We start from the raw sequence: 22113 nt of genomic DNA on the forward strand, positions 1-22113 counted from the left end.
GGGCGAAGGTCAACGAAGTGACCGCTGAGATCGAACCCGTGGAGGAAGAGAGGGATTTCCTGTCTGGCCATAATAGCAAAGTCTCCACGTTTGCGCGACGGGCGATCGATAACTCAGTCTTGGTCCATTTCCCGCTCCGTTTCAATCAAAACACTTTGTTGTCTCACATCTTGCTGGTAAAAGGTAAAAATCAGAGCGTTTATTTTTCCTCGGTAGGCTGGTGCGTTACGTTCTACATGGAAGTTCGATGCCTACGTTGAGTAGGCGTCGCCTCTTCCGGAAGATACGACATCAAATTAGACGAGGAGTCTAACAATCTTCTTGTCGCGGCGAACCAAGCGCCTGCTTTGTTTTACATTCCATGTGATCTTGTTGCTGCTTAAGACAAGTCTGGCTGATAAACAGTCAATTCGAGCGACTTCTAGTCAAAGTGACATTTGGTTTTAAAGTCTCGAGTCAAATCCAGCATTTTTCTGCGGGCACTTTGCGTGAACGGCTGGCCTGGCTCCATAGATGATGCTCGTCCGCGGCACAGATGTTCCTCTAATCCCTCCTTGTATCTTCTTCATCGCCAGCCCATATTAATACCACTCAGGGTGAGGGTATCCATAGAAACAGCTGTTTGAGTGACTGATCTCGCTCTGCTTTTTTTTTTTTTTTTTTTTTTGCGCTCGCTCCTCGCCGTTGGTTAAAAGTCGGTAATCCTCGGTGACCCGTCAAACCCTTCCATGGTGAGGCCGGATTTGAAATCAATGTAATTCTACGAGCTCCTCCTCCTCTTCCATGATCGGACGCGGCTTCTCACTCACTCATTCACACGGATCCATTCATAGCGAGATGTGCCGTTGGGCGGCAGTATACGTGTGTATGTGTGTGTGTGTGTGTGTGTGTGTGTGTGTGTGTGTTCACGTACATCAGTTTAATCCCAGTAATCTGCTTCCTTCAGCGTTAGAGATCCTCCCATCAGCTTCGCCATTCAACAAATCGGCTGCTGCTGGAGGCGGGAAAAATAGGGAAAAGAGAGATGATATTAGAAGTAAATCAACGCACTTGAAATTTAAGAAAACTGACTTTTTTTTTTGTTTGTTTGTTTTTTTTGCATAAACCCTCCTTCCCCTTTCCCTGACTGCAGAAGTCAAACAATCTGTGAAGTAAGAGAGAAATAGTGAATGTGCACTCAACAGTCAGTGCCTCTCTGCAACCTTCTCCGTGTTTTATTTCCGGCTGAACGTAGGTTGTGAAGTTGTTTTTTCTTTCGAAACGTTGAAGCTTTTTGGTTAGAAACTAACCAGAATTCCAGATTCAACAACGGAACAACCTATACAACTTCGGAGTTCCACCCAGTTCATCTCTAAATCGAAATTTTCCATTCAAATCCGCGCCCGCCAGACGTGAACCGGACCTCCGGGGTCAATTTTGACCGTCGTGGCCTTTTGAGTGCAAAGTGAGAAGAGAGAGGCAGGGAGAGGAAGCGTTGACAGCGAGGCTGGGTGGGAGGCGCGGCGCCGGACTAACTTTATAAATAATGCATAGCCAGTGGAGATGGCGCTTTGTGCTCCTCGCGGCTCACTTCTTCACCCTCACGCAAGAGAAAATGTAGTTTAATGATTTCACAGCATTTAACACAACCCTCGCTTTAGACGGCGAACATCCAAGTGAATCACTCCACTCTCTCCTCCGTGCCAGAGATGGGAAAAGATGAACAGAAAATGTTATGCTCTGATTTCATGCAGCTTTTTTTTTCTTTTCTTTTTTTTTATTCTACCCCCCTCCTCCTTCTTCTTCCTTTTCTTCTTCTTCCCAACAAGCTTCAGATTGAGTTTAGAAGGGAAAGGCTGCATCTTTTGCACACCGGCTGCATGCAGCTGCCTTTGTGTCTACAGAAACGCCCCTTTGGACGGAACAAAAAGCATAGATTGAAGTACAGATGTAAAGCTTAAAACATCATTTCTTTAAAATTGAGATTTTTTTCTTTTTTTTTTTTTCTTTTGATTAAATCCGGTGATAATTCCCCGTCTTTGAACGCGTTTTCTCGTCCGCACTGAAAGAAAACAAGGCAGAGAAGAGAAGAAAAACAAGCATCTGCACCCACCGGAGCATCTCACAGCTGCAGCTCCGCCGTCCGGAGACAAAGATCCGGGGAAATTAGGCGACAGATACGGATCCAAGAGAGGGTGTGTGTGTGTGTGAGTGTGTGTGTGAGAGAGAGAGAGAGAGAGAGAGAAAGGGAGAGAGGGGAGGGGGGTAGAAAAAGTGGAACACGACAGCATCTACGTGTGTGTGAGAGATTCAGATGATATTGGAGGGGAGGAGGAGGAGGAGGAGGAGGTTCTGGTTTGCACCGGGAGCGAGGAAAGAAAAATATGGAGCCGCTTCTCCGCGAGGACCGGCCGCTCGCTGTCACTGATCTGAGTGAGGAGAGGAGGATCTACACCGACCCGACACACACACACACACACACCCGGCGCGCACACTGCACTGCACTGCACACTGCACCACGGATGATGAAGTATGATCAACTACCCTGGTCTTCCTCTCCTCATTTGCACTCTCCATCCCTCCAACCATCTTCTGCTGATTTTCCCCCTCCGTCCTTGGCTTAAGTTAAATACAAACTGTGTAAATGATAATAATAATAATAATTATAATGATGATTATGAGAAGAAGAATATTCTACATACTAATCGTGACAATAATAATATTTTATTATTAATAATATAATATCAATTAATACCACCATGATATTAATCTGACAATTATATTATTTTATTTGTATTTTTTCCAACATTTGCCCCTTTTATTGTTGACATTCCCATTGTTTTGTTTAAATCTGATTTTTTGGGATTTGTCTGTACGGTGTCCTTGAGTGTTGAGTATGACGTTGTAAATAAAATATATTATTACTATCATTGTTATTGTTATTGTTATTATTATTATTATTATTATTATCATTACTGTTGATTACGTCTTTGTCATATGATACAAAACTGATTTCATACATAAGGGTTTCCAGTCTGTCTCAATGAATGTTTCATTTTCTTTAGATATAAGACAAGCAAGATTCTGATAACACATTAAGTTGTCGTGAGAAAACTTAGATGGGATGAATACAGTTCGCTGTTCTGCCTCACAGCAACAAGGTCCGCGGTTCGATTCTGCAGCCATTAGTATGGGATAAGCATTAGAGTTAATGAATGAATCAATCAATGAGATGAACTCCACCAAAAACCTTTGCATTTGTTGTGAAAATGTCCATAATGCTGTCAGAAAGCTATAATATCTTGAGTTCAGGCACCTTGACACAGACAAATACCCCGTCCCATTGCAGCCGTGCTGTTCGATAGCAAACAGATAATGGCCTGCTCACTCGGAGTGGAAGCCGATAGCGGTCCGTTTGTATCGATCAATCATTTTGACTCAAACAGGTGCTAAAACACGGCCCGTGAAATAAATATATGGAAACAAAAAACATCTCGTAAAGGTTTGTTGGAAAGCCACTGGCAGAGTGAGAGGGAGAGTGCAGCCGGCGCGGAATATAAATGTGGTAATGACTTGTACCATTGTGATGGGAGTGACAACGCAGACCCAAGAGAGAGAACTGTGCTCTACTGGTCAGAAGTAAATATCTTACCTGGTATTTCAGCTTCGTCAGAACAGGGATCGTTGATTGTCGTCTCTTTAGGACCGCAGAGCACCTGCGCTTACAGATGTGGATCCAAGTGTTGGTGCAAAAAAGAGGTTTACCTCAAAACCATCAGTGGAAAAAAAAAAAGACGGGAATGTTTTGGGACTCAAAGGAACACCTTGCGGGTATGTGTGTATTGAGTGTGTGTGTGTGTGTGTGTGTGTGTTGGGGGGGATTCTTTGCTCTGGTTACATTGGACGGGTTTATAGGTGGAATGCAGAGAGGAAATTGTCAAACACCTCAATTTTTTTTTCTCCCCCTGATGTTTTGGTGTATGTCGAACGACATAAATTGCAGTTGCGGCCGCTCATATTGAGCAAAACCAATTCATATGCAGATATCATCCCCTGCAGTGTGTATATTAGGAGGCCAGTGCTTTGGGATTGGACGGGATATTTATGGCGTCGGGTGCGATTCTGCATTTCTATCTAATGTTAGCTTGTTTATATCCGCCCTCACTGGGAACGTTGCACAAGGGAAAAGTACACAAAGTAGACGTGTGAAGAAGAGGTGGACGGCGAAAAGATGGGCGAAAATGAATGAATAGGCGGCATCTTGCGAAGATCTGGCTCAGGGAATTAGAGGTGAAGGGAAAAGGGGTCGGATAACACGATTACTCTGCAGACGCTCACCTGCACCGTCCATGTTCTACACGTCTGTTCTCTCCCTCTTTCCTGGCTACTGTCTTATTACAGACGTGACAGCGTTTGGTTTGGGGGTGTCTATTTACAGAAACGCACACACACACACACACACATATATATATATACACAGGCGTGTGCACTGTCACCAGCACCTGCTGCTGGTTGTTGTCAATGCACGCTTGTTATTTATGGCTCCGGCCTAAAAAGAAAAATACAGGAAGTTGAATTACCGTGGGCTTTTTACAACACTGTGCATCGGGGCCGCCGTATAAAGTTACTCATGCATTAAGACAAGCGACGGCGCAGCATTGAAAGCAATTTGGGGCTCAATATGTTACTCAGGGACACCTTGAAAGCTCGTGGGCAGGTATTAAATCAATAAATGTTTCATTATTATATGAGCACCGTGCCACCTGAGCAGAAGGAGGCTGGCAGAGCGTATCTGAAAGGCATCAGTTAGTCGTACGTGAGATATTTCAGAAGCTTGTCGAATCTGCAGGAAGAAGGTGGGGTTCCGGGGGGGGGGGGGGGGGGGGGGGGGGGGGACTTGTTTGATGTAGAAATATGTTGAAATTCGAAAAGAGGAATTTTGGAATGCGCAGGTTATATCAGATGAGCAGAGATTTTGTTTGCCTACAAAGACAGAATCCTCTAAACCTCTTTTGCGTCTATTAACCTTTAAGTAAATGCAATTGTTTGTGTCCCTCGAATCCAGGGGAAATAAATAGACCCACACACACACACACACACACACACACACATTTTGAAACGTGTGCAGGGTTTGCTAGGATTGAACTGGTCTCATGAAGAGGAATGTCGAGCGAAATCGTGCATCGATGACTCATAAGGGACTCGAAGCGGTAAAATGCCAAATATTTCACACAACTCCGGCCAGTCAGGGTTTTCTTTTTACCTTTGAGCAGAGACGACATTTCGAGGTGTTTCTCACAGCTACGAAATGTTCCCATTGCAGGACTTAAAAAGAAGAGGCATGGGTTTGACTAATGAAACACAGAGTCACCGCCTCAAGGAATCCAACTGAGTCTAAAAGGTAAGTTTGATACTTTTCTAGGAAGTAACATCATCCACACGTGACGGCCACATGGGTGAAGCTCTTACATCGTGACTGCGGCAGGAGAGGAATTGACATCTGAGAAAAAGGCCAATAGGATCGTCCGATATTCACGTTCGGGCCTTTTCTGCTGGTTTAGATTGATTTAACCTCCTTTTTGAAATTTGACGTGAACATCAGCCAAAACAACAAAATCCCTTAATGGTTGGTTTTGGAAACTGGCTGTACAATAATATAGTCGCATCACAATGACAGTGACGACAGGAGGTAATGGTGGGTTAACTAGAACCGAGAAGAGGTGGTTTATATTATCGGGCGATGTGAATGCATTCGGAAGTTTTACAGTCGAAGGAGAGAAGTGGAAAATGATGATGTGTGTCGAGGGAGAAACGGTAAGCTGAGAAAACACTTGCAAATTGACAGAGATAACCCCCCCTCGCCAGACACACACACACACTCAAACACGAGAGTGAAACCGAGAGGAGAGGAATGGACTGTCATGCAGCTCACAGCTGACAAGGTTATCTGGCTGCTTGTGTGCCAGCAGGTCTTTGAGAAAAGGACGGGTCTGTCTAAATGTCAACACAGCCCCGAGCACCGAGGATACGCGCTGAATAAGATATGTAGCCAGGAGATATGAGAGGGATACACACTGAAACCGCGCGGCAGTTCATTTATCAGTGAAGGCCACTGACGATGGGAACACACGCACACGCACACACACAAACACACACACACGCATGTATGAAACTTGATTCATTAAATCTCTCCGATGCAAGCAAACCGTGAACGAACATTCAAGATGAGGAGGATTGAGGAATAAAAATCATAAGAATTGAAATCCTAGGATGGTGTTGAGACACATTCGGATGTTTTGGCCAGAAAATTATACAAACAAACAAACAAACTTTTTTTTTTTTTCTTTTTTTAGCACAAACGCGACTCTTTTGCACCCCCTGCTGGACAGTATATGTTACTGCAACTAAATTCGCTGAAAGGGGAAAAACTGCTGTCTAAAACTTTGTCTCAGGGGTAAAGTAAAAAAAAATGTTTTGCTGCTGTCTATTTTCCCTCTCCTTTGAGGGGATGCCTCAGGAGACTAATTCCTTCATGTTAGAAATTGTATAATTACTGCACTAAAAGGAGGATCTGCAACCCGGGGAAGGGAGTTCAACAATCTTTCTGTCTTGTCTACATTTTCTGCATAAAGCCTCCATCTCCCTGGCCGGCCGGAGAGAGATTTATTGTTCTGTTCTCTGCAGTCGGCCAACCAATGAATAAATAATCAAGTTTTCTAATATTCCCGTATTTGCCTGTGTCATCATTTCAGCATTTTAACAGCAACACACCTTGCTTTCGCTGCTAAACCGTGCATTAGTGAAATTCTTTCCCTCGGGGGCCTCCGGTCTTTCACCAGCCATTTTCCTTGGATGCTGCCGTGTTTTCCCTAAAGGTGACACCTGGAGATATTTGATATGAGCTGATGTTCTTGTTTATCTTTCTGAACAGTGACGGGGGTTCCTGTAAGACAAACCCGCCTCTCGTCCACACGTGAGAGACACAAGGGCCTCTTAATCGGCCGAGTCAGGAGGTGAGAGGAAGATAACGGCTCGCATTTAATAAAAGCATTAATTCTGTTTGTCGAAAAATACCATGCAACGTAGAAGGGTGTTGCAACCGCACCCAATCCCTGGACTATTATTAATTTAAAAACGCAATTCAACACCACCAAAGTCAAATGAGGTGGATTCATACTTTTTATTTAAATGTTAAATTATATCATGTATACATCATTGAATCAACTGGCTAAAAAATAACGTGACCCTAAATAAACATTTGCTCTTTTCCTCGACACCCAAGGCATAAATGTAATTTTGTAAAGACATTATAGTACACAATAAGAAAAATAAACTGTATCTACATGACTCAGCAGGTGGGGGGGGGGGGGGAATAAACTTTGGACAGACAAACTAGAGGCTAATGTCTTCTGTCAATTGGGAGAGTGTGTTTGTGTGTGTGTGTGTAGGTACGCAGCAGCACAGGCTCAACCGACTGCTTATGAAAGTCCGCTACCGTCCCCTTTCGACAATATCCAGTTCCTGTGTGCGCCTTTATCAGCAGGAGCCACGCACGCCTCGGCGGGCTGTGCAGAGATGACCGAAGCCGCTGTTAGCGAGCGGGGCGGCGATCCTGCAGGAACGGGGAAAGCTAGAGGGGAGGGCTCAGGCGTAGAGAGGCTGGTAGCCGCTCCGTCGACTGTCGGTTTGACAGGTGATCACGCACACGCTCAGCATCCCGAAGAACTGCAAAAAACAAAAAAGTGGTTAGACGGCGGTCATAATGAAGATATTTTTAGATGAAGCTCCTGTTCAGTTATTCGACCAACTATTTGTTTTGTAGGGCAAAGTCTCTTACAGAGGGACACGATGGCGATAACTCTGATAGCATAAGTGAATTAGTCGCTTGCGTTGCCATGTAAACACCATGTATTTCCCCCCCCCACATATGATGAATCTACTAAAAATGACTTCTTGACCGCTTCAGAGAAGAAGACAAGAGATCTTCTGTTTATGTAATTCGCTCCTATTTTTTCCCCCCCTCCGACAAGCTCAATCTCATTACCGCAGTGCAAGGAAATCAAGATGGCAGTATTCGCATCGCCCCCCCGAAAGAGACGCCGACGCTGCACGTCGCCGCGACAGGCGTGTCGCTCATTAGCATGATGGGGTCTGTCAGACTGAGGGTACCAAGCACTCGAAATACAGCGGCGCATCGGGGAATTAAAAAAACAAAACGCATGGGATATTGCATTATACTTAAAAAAAAAAATGTTTAACTACCTCAAGTAAAATGTAACTGGATAAACCAATTCTGTACTAATTGATGACATGTTTTATCCAGTCATTGATTGATGAGTTGTGGATCTGAAGCGTCCTTCTCCTGCAGTCGGTCCGATGATACGTGAAACAAAGCGGCGTCCTGTTCTCTGAGGTTGGTTCACTGCAGCCTCGCTCTCACAGGGAAAGACACAAACTACCCGCAAATTTCTATCTCATGGCCTACTTCTACTCTTCTTTTACTTTTATTAACAAATCATTCGTTTGATCGTTGTTGTTTGATTCTTTTCTCCGAGTTTCTCTCATTTCGCAGGTTCCTAGGAGAGCGTGGCTTCATCCGTTTCTTAATATTTACGGCTATTATTACCGTCATTTCCGGACAAGCCGCTGCTGTTTTAACAAAGATGCGGCTAATTTATGGATTTTTTTTGGCCTGAACAAACTTCATGCAGCAACAACATTTAGCCTCGTCACATCGGACCGATGAAATTACCGTGAAATTTGGAGGCTGTTCAAGTCCAACACCAAAGAAGACGACTTTTAACGGTTTTTAAATGGAATAGGACAAAGCGGGGATAGAAAATGGATGGACTTTTCCTTGTGTTATTCATCATTAATCTTTTTCATCAGCTGTGTTCCAGGAAGTGTTTGGAAAAAAGACACTCCCTGTAGATATTTGTGGATGTTACCTGTATGTATTTAATTAAAAGTTAAAAAAAAAATAAACAAAAAAATAAACTTTCTTTGTAAACATTTCATGTTACAGTGGACCCTCACTACTTCTCTGATTTTTTTTTGCAATTCGGTTCTCGCGATTTATCGTTTTTTATTTAGCAGTATTCAAATTATTATTTTTTCTACAATGGAATAGCTATAGTCTAGCTTAAGAATAAAAAAAAACAAGAAAAAAATATAGTAAAATTAAACTAAAATTCATTTTGTAAAATAAATAAAATACAAGATCTCCTTTGCTAAACAAAGATCGTGAACTCTCGCTCCTATCGTTGTACCCACGCGAGATTTCATACGGAACAACATTGGCTAAGTAAATCCATACTTGGCACGCGATTGGCTGATTGAGCATGTTGTTCCATTCCTCGTGTTGATTGGTTCATGGAGAGAATCAGCTGATCTCCTTGTAGGTTGTACCAAGCATACATGTCCTGCTCCACTTCGCTGCCATTCCCGTGAGCGTAAATACTGTCTGTGCTATTTAGTTTTGGTTTTAGTTTGAAAGTTACATATTTTTGCCATACCAAATGCTCTACGATACCTTCTTTTTAGGCCGTATAAGAGCATGGGAACCTTAATACAGTCGATGGTGGGTTGATAACAGTATGCGAGAGGTTGGTAAAGGGTTGAGTGAGGTATCTTTGTTGGTTAATATATCTAAAAACCATCAAAATAATCACGTCTCGACTTCACGGATATTCACTTTTCACGGGGGTTCTTGCAATGTAACTCCCATGAAAAGTGAGGGTCCACTGTATGTACGCATATATTTATTTTGTTATTTTTAGCCGGTGTGGCTTATATTCAGATGCGCTCAATTGTCCGGAAATTATGATATATCATTTCAGCCATTAGCACGGACCTGTTAGCACTAGTGGTATAAGTATTAGTGTCGAAATCTTCTCGTCTTGGCAACTGAACTTGGATTCAAGATTTTGACAAGAATTCACCCTGACCATGACTGAAAACCTCCACAGAAATATAAGTATCAGTAATAATTTGTGCCTTCCGATCCTCACACCCTCCCTATGTCTCAATCACACTCTTGCTTTCTATCTCTCTGCCCTTCTTTCTCTCTCTTTCTACTCCATCCTCAGGTTTCTGCGGCGTTTCCTCGTCGACTCACCTTGATGATGGCGAAACCCAGAATAACCAGCATGGCGTAACGCAGCACGTCTTGCAGGAGAATCTCCAGCTTCACCTCACAACCCTAAAACACATGCAAAAATGTGGGGACTTTTTTTTTTTTTTTTTTGCCGCACATAAACCCGTTCGCCTGGAAAATTCATTCAACTAAATCACGGATGTGTGGAAAAATGGTAGAAGTGATAGTGGAATGGCAACGGTATGCAAAGATTTGGAATATAATCCAAGGATGGACTAAAATAAGAATGAAATCCCCCCCTTAAAACAAACAAGAAATATACCAAGGATGGATATTGATCCGGCGGATTCAGGTTCGATTCTACCCGTGATGTCAGGCGGTAATTATCGAAAAATATAAAGTTAAATGCTGGTATTTTAAAATCTACCTCGACGTTCAGCTGGTCGTCCATCCTGCCAGTGCAGTTGGTGGAGCCGTTCTTGCAGCACGACAGAGGCACCGTGTTGTTGTGGCTGCTGAACCAGGTGGTGTTGATCCAGCTGGTGGAGTTTCTGACGCCGCAGCACTGCAGCTGCAGGAGATCGGGAGACGTTAAACACAAGTTACGATGCAGAAAAGGAGTCGGAAGCGTGTAAAGGTCCCGGCCCTTTCCTCCTACATTTACTGCGACTAAAAAAATCCCGATTTCAGCCAATAATGACCGATTTACTTTTGTGCCGCATTTGAGAACGCTTCCTCGAGGTGTCGTTGGAAAACATCACCTGCCCGAGGAGGAGTCAGATGTGCGGGAAACCGGAAAACACAACTCACCTGACTGAAACTAAAGAATCCTTCATTTTAAATTACCGACTGAAACCGCCGAGGTACCTTTACGTAACAGCAAACCGTTCAAGGTGAGGCCGAATCATCTACCGAGACGACAAGAGTATCAACGAGAGAACGGATAGAGTCGCACTTCGGTCGTCCAGATGTGATCCTACCTGGGTTTGAAGGTAATCCACAGCTTTGGTTTCAGGGTCCTGTTGACCGTACTTCACAAAAACGTCGTTCATGGAGTGCTCCAGGTCTCCGTTGATCTATAAAAGCCACAAAATACAACATCTCCTTCCTTAGATCGCTTTCATCGGTTTACGCAAATATACGTCTCCCATCCAAAATCATAGATTTCAATTCAGGAATGCTTTAATGATCCCAAGTTGTTTTGTTTTCTCGTTTGGAACCACAGAATGTTGTTGTAGGTTATATTTTTCTTACAATTTCCCTTTGCTTATTGTGTTTCGAGATGATAAATGATGTTTGCGGAGGTGAATTCTTGTTAGCATCTTCTTTTTGTGGCGGCCGGTTTTGAACGTCTTCACTTGAAGATGTTTCGCTCCTCATCCGAGAGGTTTCTTCAGGTTACGGCGGCTTGTTATGTAAATGGAGGAGTTGAGCGGGATAAATCGCTGTGCTCATACTGTTTCAGAACACCGCGTAATCTATTTATTGATCAACTCCTCCATTTACATAACCGAGATCCGCCCACAACCCTGGCAGTTACATTTAGAAACTCCCCACATGTCATTAGAACTGAAGAAGCCTCTCGGATGAAACGTCTTAAAGGGAAGAAATTCAAGTCCGGTTGCCACAACAGGAAGGATAAATGATCTTAATATACCATAATTTCTGGACTATAAACCGCAACTTTTTCAACACGCTTTGAACACTGCGGCTTAAACAACGATGCGGCTAAGTTATGGATATTTTCGAGCTATCGAGCTTCATGCCGCGTAAAACATTTAGCCTCGTCGTATCGGACCAATGAAATTAGCGTGAAATTCTGAGGCCGTTCAATTAATTAAAAGTTTAATTAAAAGTTTTAAGAAAATGTTTCTGCGTAACATCTATCCGTGTAAATATCTCATGTTACAGCGTGGACACCTGCGGATTATAGACAAGTGCGGCCTTTATATGTGCTCATATATTTATTTAGTAATATCCGGCCGGTGCGGCTTATATTCAGGTGTACGTCTCTACATTAGGGCCTGTGATTGGTCCAGGGTTGTGATTGGTCCAGGGTCCAAACCGCTCCAGATAATAAATAACAGCTGACGTGATTGTTAATTTCTTCTACAGAATGAGGTGAATTTTTTCAGTTGAACCTGGGATGTCAAAGTCGACTTTCGGCTCAGGAAAATTCCCGGAAAGACAATGAACGTAATAGCTTATCGATTTCTGATTCGGCTTGACACATATTAAACATTTTCCATTCGCATCTGTTTGATTTATTATTTTCGACATTTTTCATTAAACATCTGGTCCGTCTCTTTGTGCTCTCGTGTTTCGAGAATAAATAACAGCACGACTTTCAAAACAGTATTGTATTGATACCCGATGGTTCGCGAGCAGATGTAACCCGAGAGCTTATTTTAATGACAGCCGGTGTGACGAAGAGCACGTACGGTAGACGGGACTTACCCTGCCGCGGTAGATGAAGCTCAATACCAAAGCGGCAACTTCTGCGGCAAAAATCACCATGATGATGACGCAGAACTGGAGAAGATAGAGAAGAACGGCGGAGCAGAGTGAGGTCGAGGACTGAGAAACCGGGCTCGCAGCTCAGGTCAGAGCCGAAACAGAGACCGTCGACGTCTTGGGTGAAGTAGTAACACAAAAGAAGATACCCACAAAGCTCAGGCCGACTTTGGACTCCCGGAAGGTGGCGCAGCAGCCCACCAGGCCGAAGACAAACATCACCACGCTGATGACGATGATGATCACGGCGGGAACGAGGGTGTACTTGTCCTGGATGAAACTCTCAAAGTTGCCATAGCTCTTGATCACGTAGGCGCCGACGTAGGCCAACGCCGCTCCCGCCGCCTGCAGGGGTGAGAAGACAGAAGACATCATGCATGTCCGTGATCAGAAACGCAGATGCTGATAGCTGATACCTGAAATATTGATTATAACTGCAGGCACCAGAGAAGGATGAAATTTTTCTTTCAGAATGAGCCAATTTTTCCTCAATATGTTGGCACCGTATTAGCAACTACAGTATCGCTGGTCCAGGATCACAATCATGTTAAGAATTTTTAAAAATGTTATTTTCCACTTTATTATTATTATTATTATTATTTCTTTCTATTCTATTAATTCATTTAATTTCATTTTATTTTTATCTCATTCTTAATTTTTAATGGTATTTTTATTTCACCTTTATTTTAAGTATTTATATTTATTTTTATTTTATATATTTCATTGATTTATGGATCAGAGAAGGATAAAGGTTTTATTAAAGAATTAACCCCTTTATGCTCAATATGTTGGCACTATATTAGCGACTATTGTATCGCGGTGCCAGGATTACAATCATATTAAAACCATTTGAAAATGTTGCTTTTCACTTCATTATTATTGCTCATTTTTATTTTCTAAATTTGCTTAATTTCCCTCTATTTTTATCTCATTCTCTTTCTTTATTTCTTATCTTATTCTCTCTTTGTATTTTTATTTCACCTTTATTTTATGTAATTATATTTATTTTCTATTTTATATATTTAGAGATGTTGGATATGCTCTATTATATCATATATATATTTTCTATACTTATAGATTTATAGATGAGGGAAGGATGAAGGTTTTCTTGAGGATTTAACCCCTTTATGCTCAATACGTTGCCATAGCAACTACTGTGTTGCAGGGCCAGGATGTTAAAAATGCTTTAAAATGTTATTTATAATTTTATTATAAATATTTATCATTTATATTTTATTACTTCCATTGATTTCACTTTATTTTTCCCTTTATTTTATGTATTTATATTTATTTTATATATTTAGTGACGTTGGCTCTGCTCTAGGTTGATACCATATCCCTTTTCCCAAACAAATAAAGTTTCTCTGATTCTGATTCTGATTCTGATTGCTGAACGCTAAATCAATTTTGTACATATGAGGTTTTTGTACTACAATTAATTTTGTGTATGACAGTTACAAACGCTGGATCGAGTAGAACCAAACCAGTTCTGGAAGCAGCCCCTTCCAACCTCCCATTTTTATCTTATATCTTTCTTTTTTTTATTCAATGTACTGGCTTTCCTTCCTTCTTACATTTAATCTGTTTTTTTTGGATGCAGTTTTTGACCGCAACAACCTCCCCTTATCTATTTTTGCTATTTGCATCGTGCACAGAAGAGCGAGAGTGGAAATCTGGGCTTGAGGACGATGAGGTTGGAAGACCAGTGAGGATATTTTTCGATGGAGGGAAAGAGAACAGGAAGTGGTGCCGGATGAGACGGTGCAATTTGTATTTGCGCGACAAAGTTAGAGCAATAATCTACTTTGTAATCACAATATGTTAAGCTATTTAACCCATTTCGGTGAGTAATCAAATTATAATAATAATAATTCGATGCCATGCGCATAAAAGTCAGAGCTTTTATTTTGCCGTGCTGACATGATATAATCAATAAAACAGTTAAGCCCAAAGCTGCTTGTTAAAGCTTTGCAAATGGATTTATTCCCATTATCTGTTTTCACCTCATGTGATGGACAGACCCTCCCGCCCCCGCGGCCCCGCCGGAGTCTGATGTTAGTCAGGCATTACATCACTCCTTCATATTGACATCGATGACCTCGACGGTCATAAGACGCCGCGCGCTCGGGGCCAATCCGTATATCGAATAAAAATTTTTAAAAAACACAATCTAATCTTAACGGCAAACTTGCAGATTAATTTATTTTCCTATTTGGCCTACTTTTATTACGATCTGTGGTCTTGTTATCAACGCCGAGTGACCTTCGATCGGCCTTTATCAGCCCTCTCAGTGTCATTGGTCTGACCCGGGGAGAAGCCAAAGTGATCGGAGGAAAAAAAAAAATAACCCGAAACACGATGTTTGGCTTTTTCTTGCTGGAATAAAAAAAAAAAAAAGTTTAAACAGACAGGGGGATGAAATAAAGCAGAGCTCGACCTGAATATTGAAGAAAAGTCTCTATTCATGTGTGACCGTGACTACATGTGCTGTTTTTCCTGTACGGGGGAGGGGGTTTAAAAAGATTTTCTGCCGTTTGTATGCGGGGATATGTGTTGTGTGCAGCCTAACAATCCTTCATCCCTGAGTTTTGCCCCATGACTTATGTCTCTTAATCACTCCAGCAGTCACGGGATTCTGCGGGGTGGTTACTTTACACCCCCCCCTCCATTGCTCACCCCTAATCTTTCTAGAAACTCTTGGATCTTGTGCCTAAGAAGCAGCACAAAGAGGTTTTTACACATCCAGCGCATTCGCATACCACCGCGCCACCTCCCTGGGAAATGTACGGGTCAGTACATTTCCACGAACAATGGAAATGATGTTTTTTCGCGCGGGGCCCCAGCTCCCGTGCCGTTGAAAAGGACGATCAAAACAGGTCGACTGGGTTTCCAGCTTTGATCGTTTCTTTTCATTTAAACGTCCTCTTTATTACATCACAGTGACTTCAACCTCTGTGAGGTCACAGATGTTCTATTTCTCTGATTTTTAAAATTTTTTTTTATCAAACTCGCACTGATATTCGCCGAAGCCTGGCGTCCATCTGCGGATTTGTGAAACGTTCAAGCGCGCAGGTTCACTTTGTACATCCCGGCCTTGTTTCTGGGTCGGCCTCAGGTATACAACGCCGGGGCGATTGCGACAGAAAACAAAAGATCGGTGTTTAAAAACGCCCCACCGAGGACGCCGATGAACTTCATCGCTAGAAGACTAAGTCGAGTGAATCGTTGGAAAATAAAGTTTCATTCATCACCAGTCCGTGACACGTCATCGCCGCTTTCACAACAGGAAGCCTGACTTTGGCTTCGACATTTTTCTGCCGAAGAGCTTCGTGATCGACTTCCCGGAGGAGGGAAACTGTAAATGTTGTTGAATCATTAACCAGACACTCATTTTGGTGCAACCGAGCACGAAACGGATAAGAAATAAACACACACATGAACACACGCGAGGCCCCAGACATTCAGGTCACTTCCTGTAATCACATTACTGTGGTTGAAGTTCAGCGAAAGCAGAGCAGCCTGTCAGACAGGCCAAAAAAACAGCCAGGGAGAGATATAATTGGCACCTGGTGGGAAATGTTAAGTTTGAATGTTAATAGCCTAAGTGACTAAGCAGTTTGTAGCCTAGGACTGAAGCAGGATCGGATCTCCAGGATGTGTGTGAAGCTCGTCAGGAGCAAATGACCGTTCAGGATATCATTAATATAAAACAACAAACAAAACAAAATCGTCGAAAAATTGCAACCCTAGAAAAAAAAAATTAAAAAAACCTTCACAGAATTATCTTATCTCACCCAGAATATCAAGCTGAGGAAGAGGAGGACGGTCTTGGATGTGACGATGCCGCAGTCCATGTTGTCGCGGTGCAGGTGAAGCGGGGCGCTGTGATCGCTGCTGCTGCTGCGGCTGCTGCTGCGTCGGTCACAAGTTTGCTCGATCTGCCCGAGTCGGTCACATGCTCCGGGGAGGAGACCGAGCGGGAAACGGCGTGTCTTGCAGCCCTGCCCCTCCTCCAGCCGGCCGCAACACACGCTCGCTGCGCGGCGGAAGAAGAGAGAGCGCAGGACCTAAGGAGGTGCGAGTCGTGAACGAACCGTTCAAAATATAAGATTTTCATTTTTATACTGAATCATGACTCATTATTACACCCCAGGAGCTGGTGAGGTGCGAGTCGTGAACGAACCGTTCAAAATTTGAGATTTTTTTTTTATACTGAATCATGACTCATTATGATACCCCAGGAGCTAGTGAGGTGCGAGTCGTGAACGAACCGTTCAAAATTTAAGATTTTTTTAACTGACTCATGACTCATAATTCATAATCTCTATCAGACAGCAGGAACTGGGGAGGTGCAAGTCGTGAACGAACCGTTCAAAATATAAGATTTTCATTTTTATACTGAATCATGACTCATTATTACACCTCAGGAGCTAGTGGGGTGCGAGCCGTAAAGGAACCGTTCAAAATTTAAGATTTATTTTTAATTGACTCATAATTTATCATCTCTATCAGACAGCAGGAACTAGGGAGGTGCGAGTTGTGAACGAACCATCCAAAATTTGAGATTTTTTTTCATACTGAATCATGACTCATGATTACACCGGGGGAGCTAGTGAGGTATGGTTCGTGAACGAGACGTTCAAAATTTAAGATTTATTTTTAATTGACACATAATTTATCGTCGCTATTAGACAGCAGGAACTAGGGAGGTGCTAGTCGTGAACGAACCGTTCAAAATGTAAGATATTTTTTAACTGACTCATGACTCATAATTCATCGGCTCCATCAGACAGCAGGAACTAGGGGGGTGCGAGTCATGAATGAACCATCCAAAATTTGAGATTTTTTTTTTTTACTCATATTTACATCGCCGAGCTAATGATGTGCTAGTTGTGAACGAACCGTTCAAAATTCGAGAATCTTTTTTTTTTTTTTTTACTGACTCATGACCCATAATTCTTTGTCTCTATCAGACCACAGGAACTTGGAAGTTAAAAGTCAAGAGTGAGTTGTTCAAATTCAACAGTCATTTTACTAACTCATCTCTGGAATTGCTCTCTTACCATAAATAAAATTCTGTGTAACATGTCTCTATGGTACAACTGCTAAATATTGTATGTATATTTAATGTATATTGAATGTTAATGTTTATCCATCCATCTTGTGCTGCTTATCCTGCACTCAGGGTTGCGGGGGATGCTGGAGCCTATCCCCGTTGTCATTGTCATTGTTTATGTTGGTGCTTATTTTCTTTGTGATTTTGGGGTTACCGGGAATAATGTGGGTGTGGTTTGGGGTGCGAGGAATTCTGGGGGTTTACCTGGAATTGGGTGCAAACAAATACTTTTGTTGCACGTTCGTGTGGCTTTACTGTGGCTAACAATAGCTATTGTCATGAAACAGATGTTTTACCATCACACTGGAGTTCTCCTTGACTACCAACACTACAATATATCAAGTTATGACATGTGGGAAGAGCATCAGCTTGGGTTTCTTGACCCAAGTCCCTTTCATGCGCAATAATCACAGAGCTCTCACAGTATCCCTTCCCAATCACAAAACAAACGACTCAGTAACTCAAATAATGAATCACTTGGTCAATCATAGTAGCCCGGCCAACTCATAAAACAAATGACTTGCTCTGTAACTCAACGAACGAATCACTTGGCAGTTCACACTAGCTTGCCCAAGTCATAAAATAAACGACTCTCTCTGTGACTCAATGAACGGATCACTCGACCACTAACGGTAGTCCTCACCGCACACAAAACGAACGACTCAATAAACGAATCACTCAGCCGCTTAGAATTGCCTTCCCACTTAGAGGTGTCAGATTTAAATGACTCAAAAACTTCTCCGGGGAGTGACTCATACGGTTTGAAGAGAGGGGAGGAAAAATACAGTTTGAGCCAGCAGCATAAACTACAAAACAAGGGGTATCTTTGTGTGTGTGTTTACTCAAGGGCAGCAACACATTACTAGGCCAATGACTTTTTGGCCTTTTTTCTTCTGATTTAAGGAATTTTTATGTAAGCTGGCGTCCACCGAGTTACATTCCCACCACTGTCAAGCTCCTCATTACTCAACACTTCATATTTTAAATCCTATTTTAATCAATGTGTTCTATATGTTTTTCTCATTATACTTTAACATGCACATTTCCCTTTTGTTTTAAGCATTATTCCGGTCAAAATGTTTTCCGCACTGCTGGATCGGAGTGTCTTTTCTTCAAAATCAGAATCTCTTTAATCGCCAAATGTACAATCTACGTGCCCTATGGCATGACGAAAGAATAACTTATAAGACAAAGACATGTTAACTTAGCAATGAATTTGAAAAAAAAAAGAAAAAGAAAAAGCACAGGCTGTGCTTAGGGAATATATACAAGGTGGATATGTTTCAGAGGCTTCATCAATTCTTTAAATTGCTCATGCGCTCGATGCATCTTGAATATTTATTTCCATTTCCCCTTTTTTTTTTTTCCGAAGATGACTGAGTGTGTGCTGGAACCCAGGTGGAAGTTGAACCTAGCAGTAGCCGCTAGCATTCCCTGCCTCTTATTGCATAGGAAACACCGGCACTAAAACCCTACAGATAAATACACCCTGCCGCTCAGTCCAGTCAGCGTTCCTCCTGTGCTCTCGAAAGCACAGTATCTACAGGACTGTCTCAGAAAATTATAATATTGTGATAATATTCTTTATCTTCTGTAATGCAGTTACAAAAACAAAGATGTCATACATTCTGGATTCATTACAAATCAACTGAAATATTGCAAGCGTTTTATTATTTTAATCATGCTGATTATGGCTTACATCTTAAGAAAAACTCAAAAATCCTATCTCAAAATATTAGAATATCATGAAAAAGTCATTTTTGTTTTTTTAATTGCATTACAGATGATAAAGAACATTATCACAATATTCTAATTTTCTGTCCTGTAGTTTCTCTGTTGACAAGGCTGCACAATTTCCGCCAGAAAAAATGAATCACGCCGGCGCAGTTGTCAGCGCCTCAGTTGGCAGGTCATTGGTCGGCTTCCGAGAGGCGGCCTTCCTCCAAATGTGACCCGCCACGTCATCCGGCGAGAAAATCTTAAAAGGTTAAAAGGTTGTCTTAAAATAGATAAGTCAAATGCTTGCATTGACCATAAACTACGTTTCCCACAAGTCATGCCGATCACATTACCCGCAAAGTGACGGTATCCCACCATTAGATCATGTACAATGTATTTAGTGTTTACAAGTTTGTGTATTTATACAAATAAATCTGCAAGGCTGTGTACAAACATTTGTTTTTGTAAAATTCTCCATCTTTCAAACACGTTCTCAGCAGCTCACAGGTGTTGGTTGTACTTATTCTGTTATTCTATCCCTCTCAACTGTGACAAAAAAGTTTTGAACAAAGTTAATGTTGTGAATATTGTGTTGGATGATATATTTCTTTATTCGCTTGGATAGATTGTTTCTTAACCTGACAACATATAAGGATTTATGTTGTAACAGAGCAACAAGCAAACATATTTTTTTTACATCTATATAAATTTATATTCAACATTTCGGATTTGAATGAATAATAAATTCAGATGGTTAGATGTTAGATATTATTATTAGATTATATTATTATTATATTATTAGATAGTTGGATGGAGAAGGTTGATTAACTGTGGCGACCCCTGAAGGGAAAAGCCCAAAGGGAAAGAAGTGTATATAAATACATATACGCACATGTATAACATTGAATTGTTGTGCAAAATGTCTCAAAATTTGAAAAGTGTAGAGTAGTTTTACACGACTGAAAATATGACAGTATTACTTGACGCAATAGAGAAATATGTTGACACGTGATATTGAACTTATTATAGCCCACAGTGGTGATAAAAATTGCACATGATGATGTGAAAAAATAATTTAGCCCATGATGCTGAAAGTAGCACTGCACATTTTTTAAGAATAAAAAAGTTAATATTCCGCATGATGAATGAAATGAAAAAACCTAAAAGTTCGCATGAGGATGAAGATTATAACACCAGTTTGCAGGTGCTGAAGGAAATACCGAACCTAATTCAAAGATTCAAGACTTTTTTTTTACATTTCGAGACAGCAGCTCTCAGGTTCAGTGGAATCAAAAACTAATAAAAACAACCTTCAAAAGCAGGACACAGCACAACAAAACAACCACAGCAGCATCTCTGGATGACAGAGATAAGATAGAGAAAGAAAAAAATATAAATATACAGGTCAAAAAAATAAAGGGAAGACGGAAACAACACAATGTAGCTCCGAGTCAATCATACTTGTGTCAAATCAAACTGTCCACTTAGGAAGCGACACGGATTCAGTCTGATTCATTTTAAGGACATTACATCAACGTTGGTGTGTTTTTACGCTTTCATTTTGACTGTGACTCCAAATCCAGACCTCCGTGGGTTCATACATTTCATTTCCATTGATCATTTTTGTGTAATTTTGTCATCAGCACATTTAACAAAGTATTGAATAAGAACATTTCATTCATTCAGATCTAGGATGTGTTATTTTAGTGTTCCCTTTATTTTTTTGAACAGTTGGCACATGATTTTGAGCTTATAACAGCCCACAGTGTTGAGATTGAAATTGTACATGATGATGTAGAAACATCAGCATGTTTTAAGAATGAAAAAGTAATATTCCACATGACAAAACCCAAAAGTGCACATGAGAATGAAGATTATAACACAGATTTGCTGGTGTTGAAGGAAATACTGAACCGAACGTCGATGTACTGGTGCTCTATATGAGACATAAACAAGAGGGAGAATGGTTGTGAGCCTATTTGTGATCTTATGACTGACTCCAGGGTGGCCTGGATTATAATAATTTAATAATAATAATAATAATTTGTTTCCTTTTTTTGTACCACGTAGAACCAAAGCGGCTTCTGCAACAACATCAACCACCTCACATTCCCCGTCTGCCACTCGCCACTATCCGCAAACTCGCCGACAAGTGAAGAAATGTTGCGTGAAAAAGAGAAGAGAATGAAGTCAGCGCACGTGTTCACAACGCAGCGGGATGCTGTGATGCCACAAGGGGCGAGTGATAGAGCAGAGACAGCTCTGATGTCACACAGGAGACGCGCACGTTCCAACACCCCATTTAATTCATCATAATGCATCAAAATCAATGCTGTGATCATTACACGTTCCTCACAATAAAAAAAAAGATATGATGTCGCAAATCATGTTTTCTGTAGGACGCTCCTATTGCTGCAACGTTTTCTTCGCAGGCGTCCGCAAGTTCGCACTCCCCCTCGGAGAATTGTTTCAGACGCTCGTTGCTGGGACAGTTTAGGATTCTGAAAGCGTGTGTGTGTGTGTGTGTGTGTTCGCGGACAGGTGATCTGAGTATACGCCATCACTGAGGCAGGTGAGGAAGTAGGATTTTTGGTGGCTTTCTTGTTAGCGGGCTGCACATTGAGACCTCGCAGGCCAATTCAGGGGTCGATCATGCTACGAGAACCGTTCCCGGGGGTTCGGAAAGTCT

At 41.8% G+C, this 22113-nt stretch overlaps 2 protein-coding genes and 1 long non-coding RNA gene across 4 annotated transcripts in view; 1 reads left to right on the forward strand and 2 right to left on the reverse strand.

Annotated features, from left to right (window-relative positions):
- The window catches only part of mapk4 (mitogen-activated protein kinase 4), a 14985-nt gene extending 12400 nt beyond the window's left edge, over window positions 1-2585 (reverse strand). The window contains exons 1-2 of one of the 2 annotated variants that reach the window (XM_086174316.1): window positions 2093-2585; window positions 1-991 (exon numbers count right to left, since the gene is read on the reverse strand). The exon at window positions 1-991 is cut by the window's left edge and continues 296 nt beyond it. In XM_086174316.1, the coding sequence (XP_086030442.1) occupies window positions 1-71 (71 nt within the window). In that variant the 5' untranslated portion in view covers window positions 72-991; window positions 2093-2585. Of the gene's footprint in view, window positions 995-2092 lie in introns of both variants that reach the window. The other variant, XM_086174315.1, reaches the window with a different exon arrangement.
- A 4555-nt stretch (window positions 2586-7140) lies between these two features.
- On the reverse strand, window positions 7141-16613 carry tspan36 (tetraspanin 36). Its single transcript, XM_086174320.1, has 7 exons — window positions 16384-16613; window positions 12743-12934; window positions 12533-12607; window positions 11056-11151; window positions 10503-10646; window positions 10097-10180; window positions 7141-7704 (listed from the first exon to the last, which is right to left on the reverse strand). Exons 1-7 carry the CDS (start codon window positions 16441-16443, stop codon window positions 7624-7626), a joined length of 732 nt encoding a protein of 243 aa, XP_086030446.1. The 5' UTR covers window positions 16444-16613; the 3' UTR covers window positions 7141-7623.
- Window positions 16548-21799, forward strand: LOC147218271 (uncharacterized). The gene is made up of 3 exons (XR_015108831.1): window positions 16548-16664; window positions 17563-17593; window positions 21495-21799. It is a non-coding gene; the product is annotated as an uncharacterized LOC147218271 (long non-coding RNA).
- The last annotated feature ends 314 nt before the right edge of the window (window positions 21800-22113 follow it).

Source organism: Fistularia commersonii, chromosome 26, assembly GCF_037954325.1.
Source record: "Fistularia commersonii isolate RoL2024-O1a breed Wild chromosome 26, RoL_Fcom_v1.0, whole genome shotgun sequence".
Classification (NCBI taxonomy): Eukaryota; Metazoa; Chordata; class Actinopteri; order Syngnathiformes; family Fistulariidae; genus Fistularia; species Fistularia commersonii.

Bases quoted from the DNA above. Each gene is read 5' to 3' on its own strand.
- tspan36 (XM_086174320.1), bottom strand. From the start codon at position 16,443: ATGGACTGCGGCATCGTCACATCCAAGACCGTCCTCCTCTTCCTCAGC. The intron at 11,152-12,532 runs GTAAGTCCCGTC...TGGCTTTTATAG, and splicing joins GCTTCATCTACCGCGGCAGG to ATCAACGGAGACCTGGAGCA. The intron at 7,705-10,096 runs GTGAGTCGACGA...TGTTTTTTGCAG, and splicing joins TGGGTTTCGCCATCATCAAG to TTCTTCGGGATGCTGAGCGT.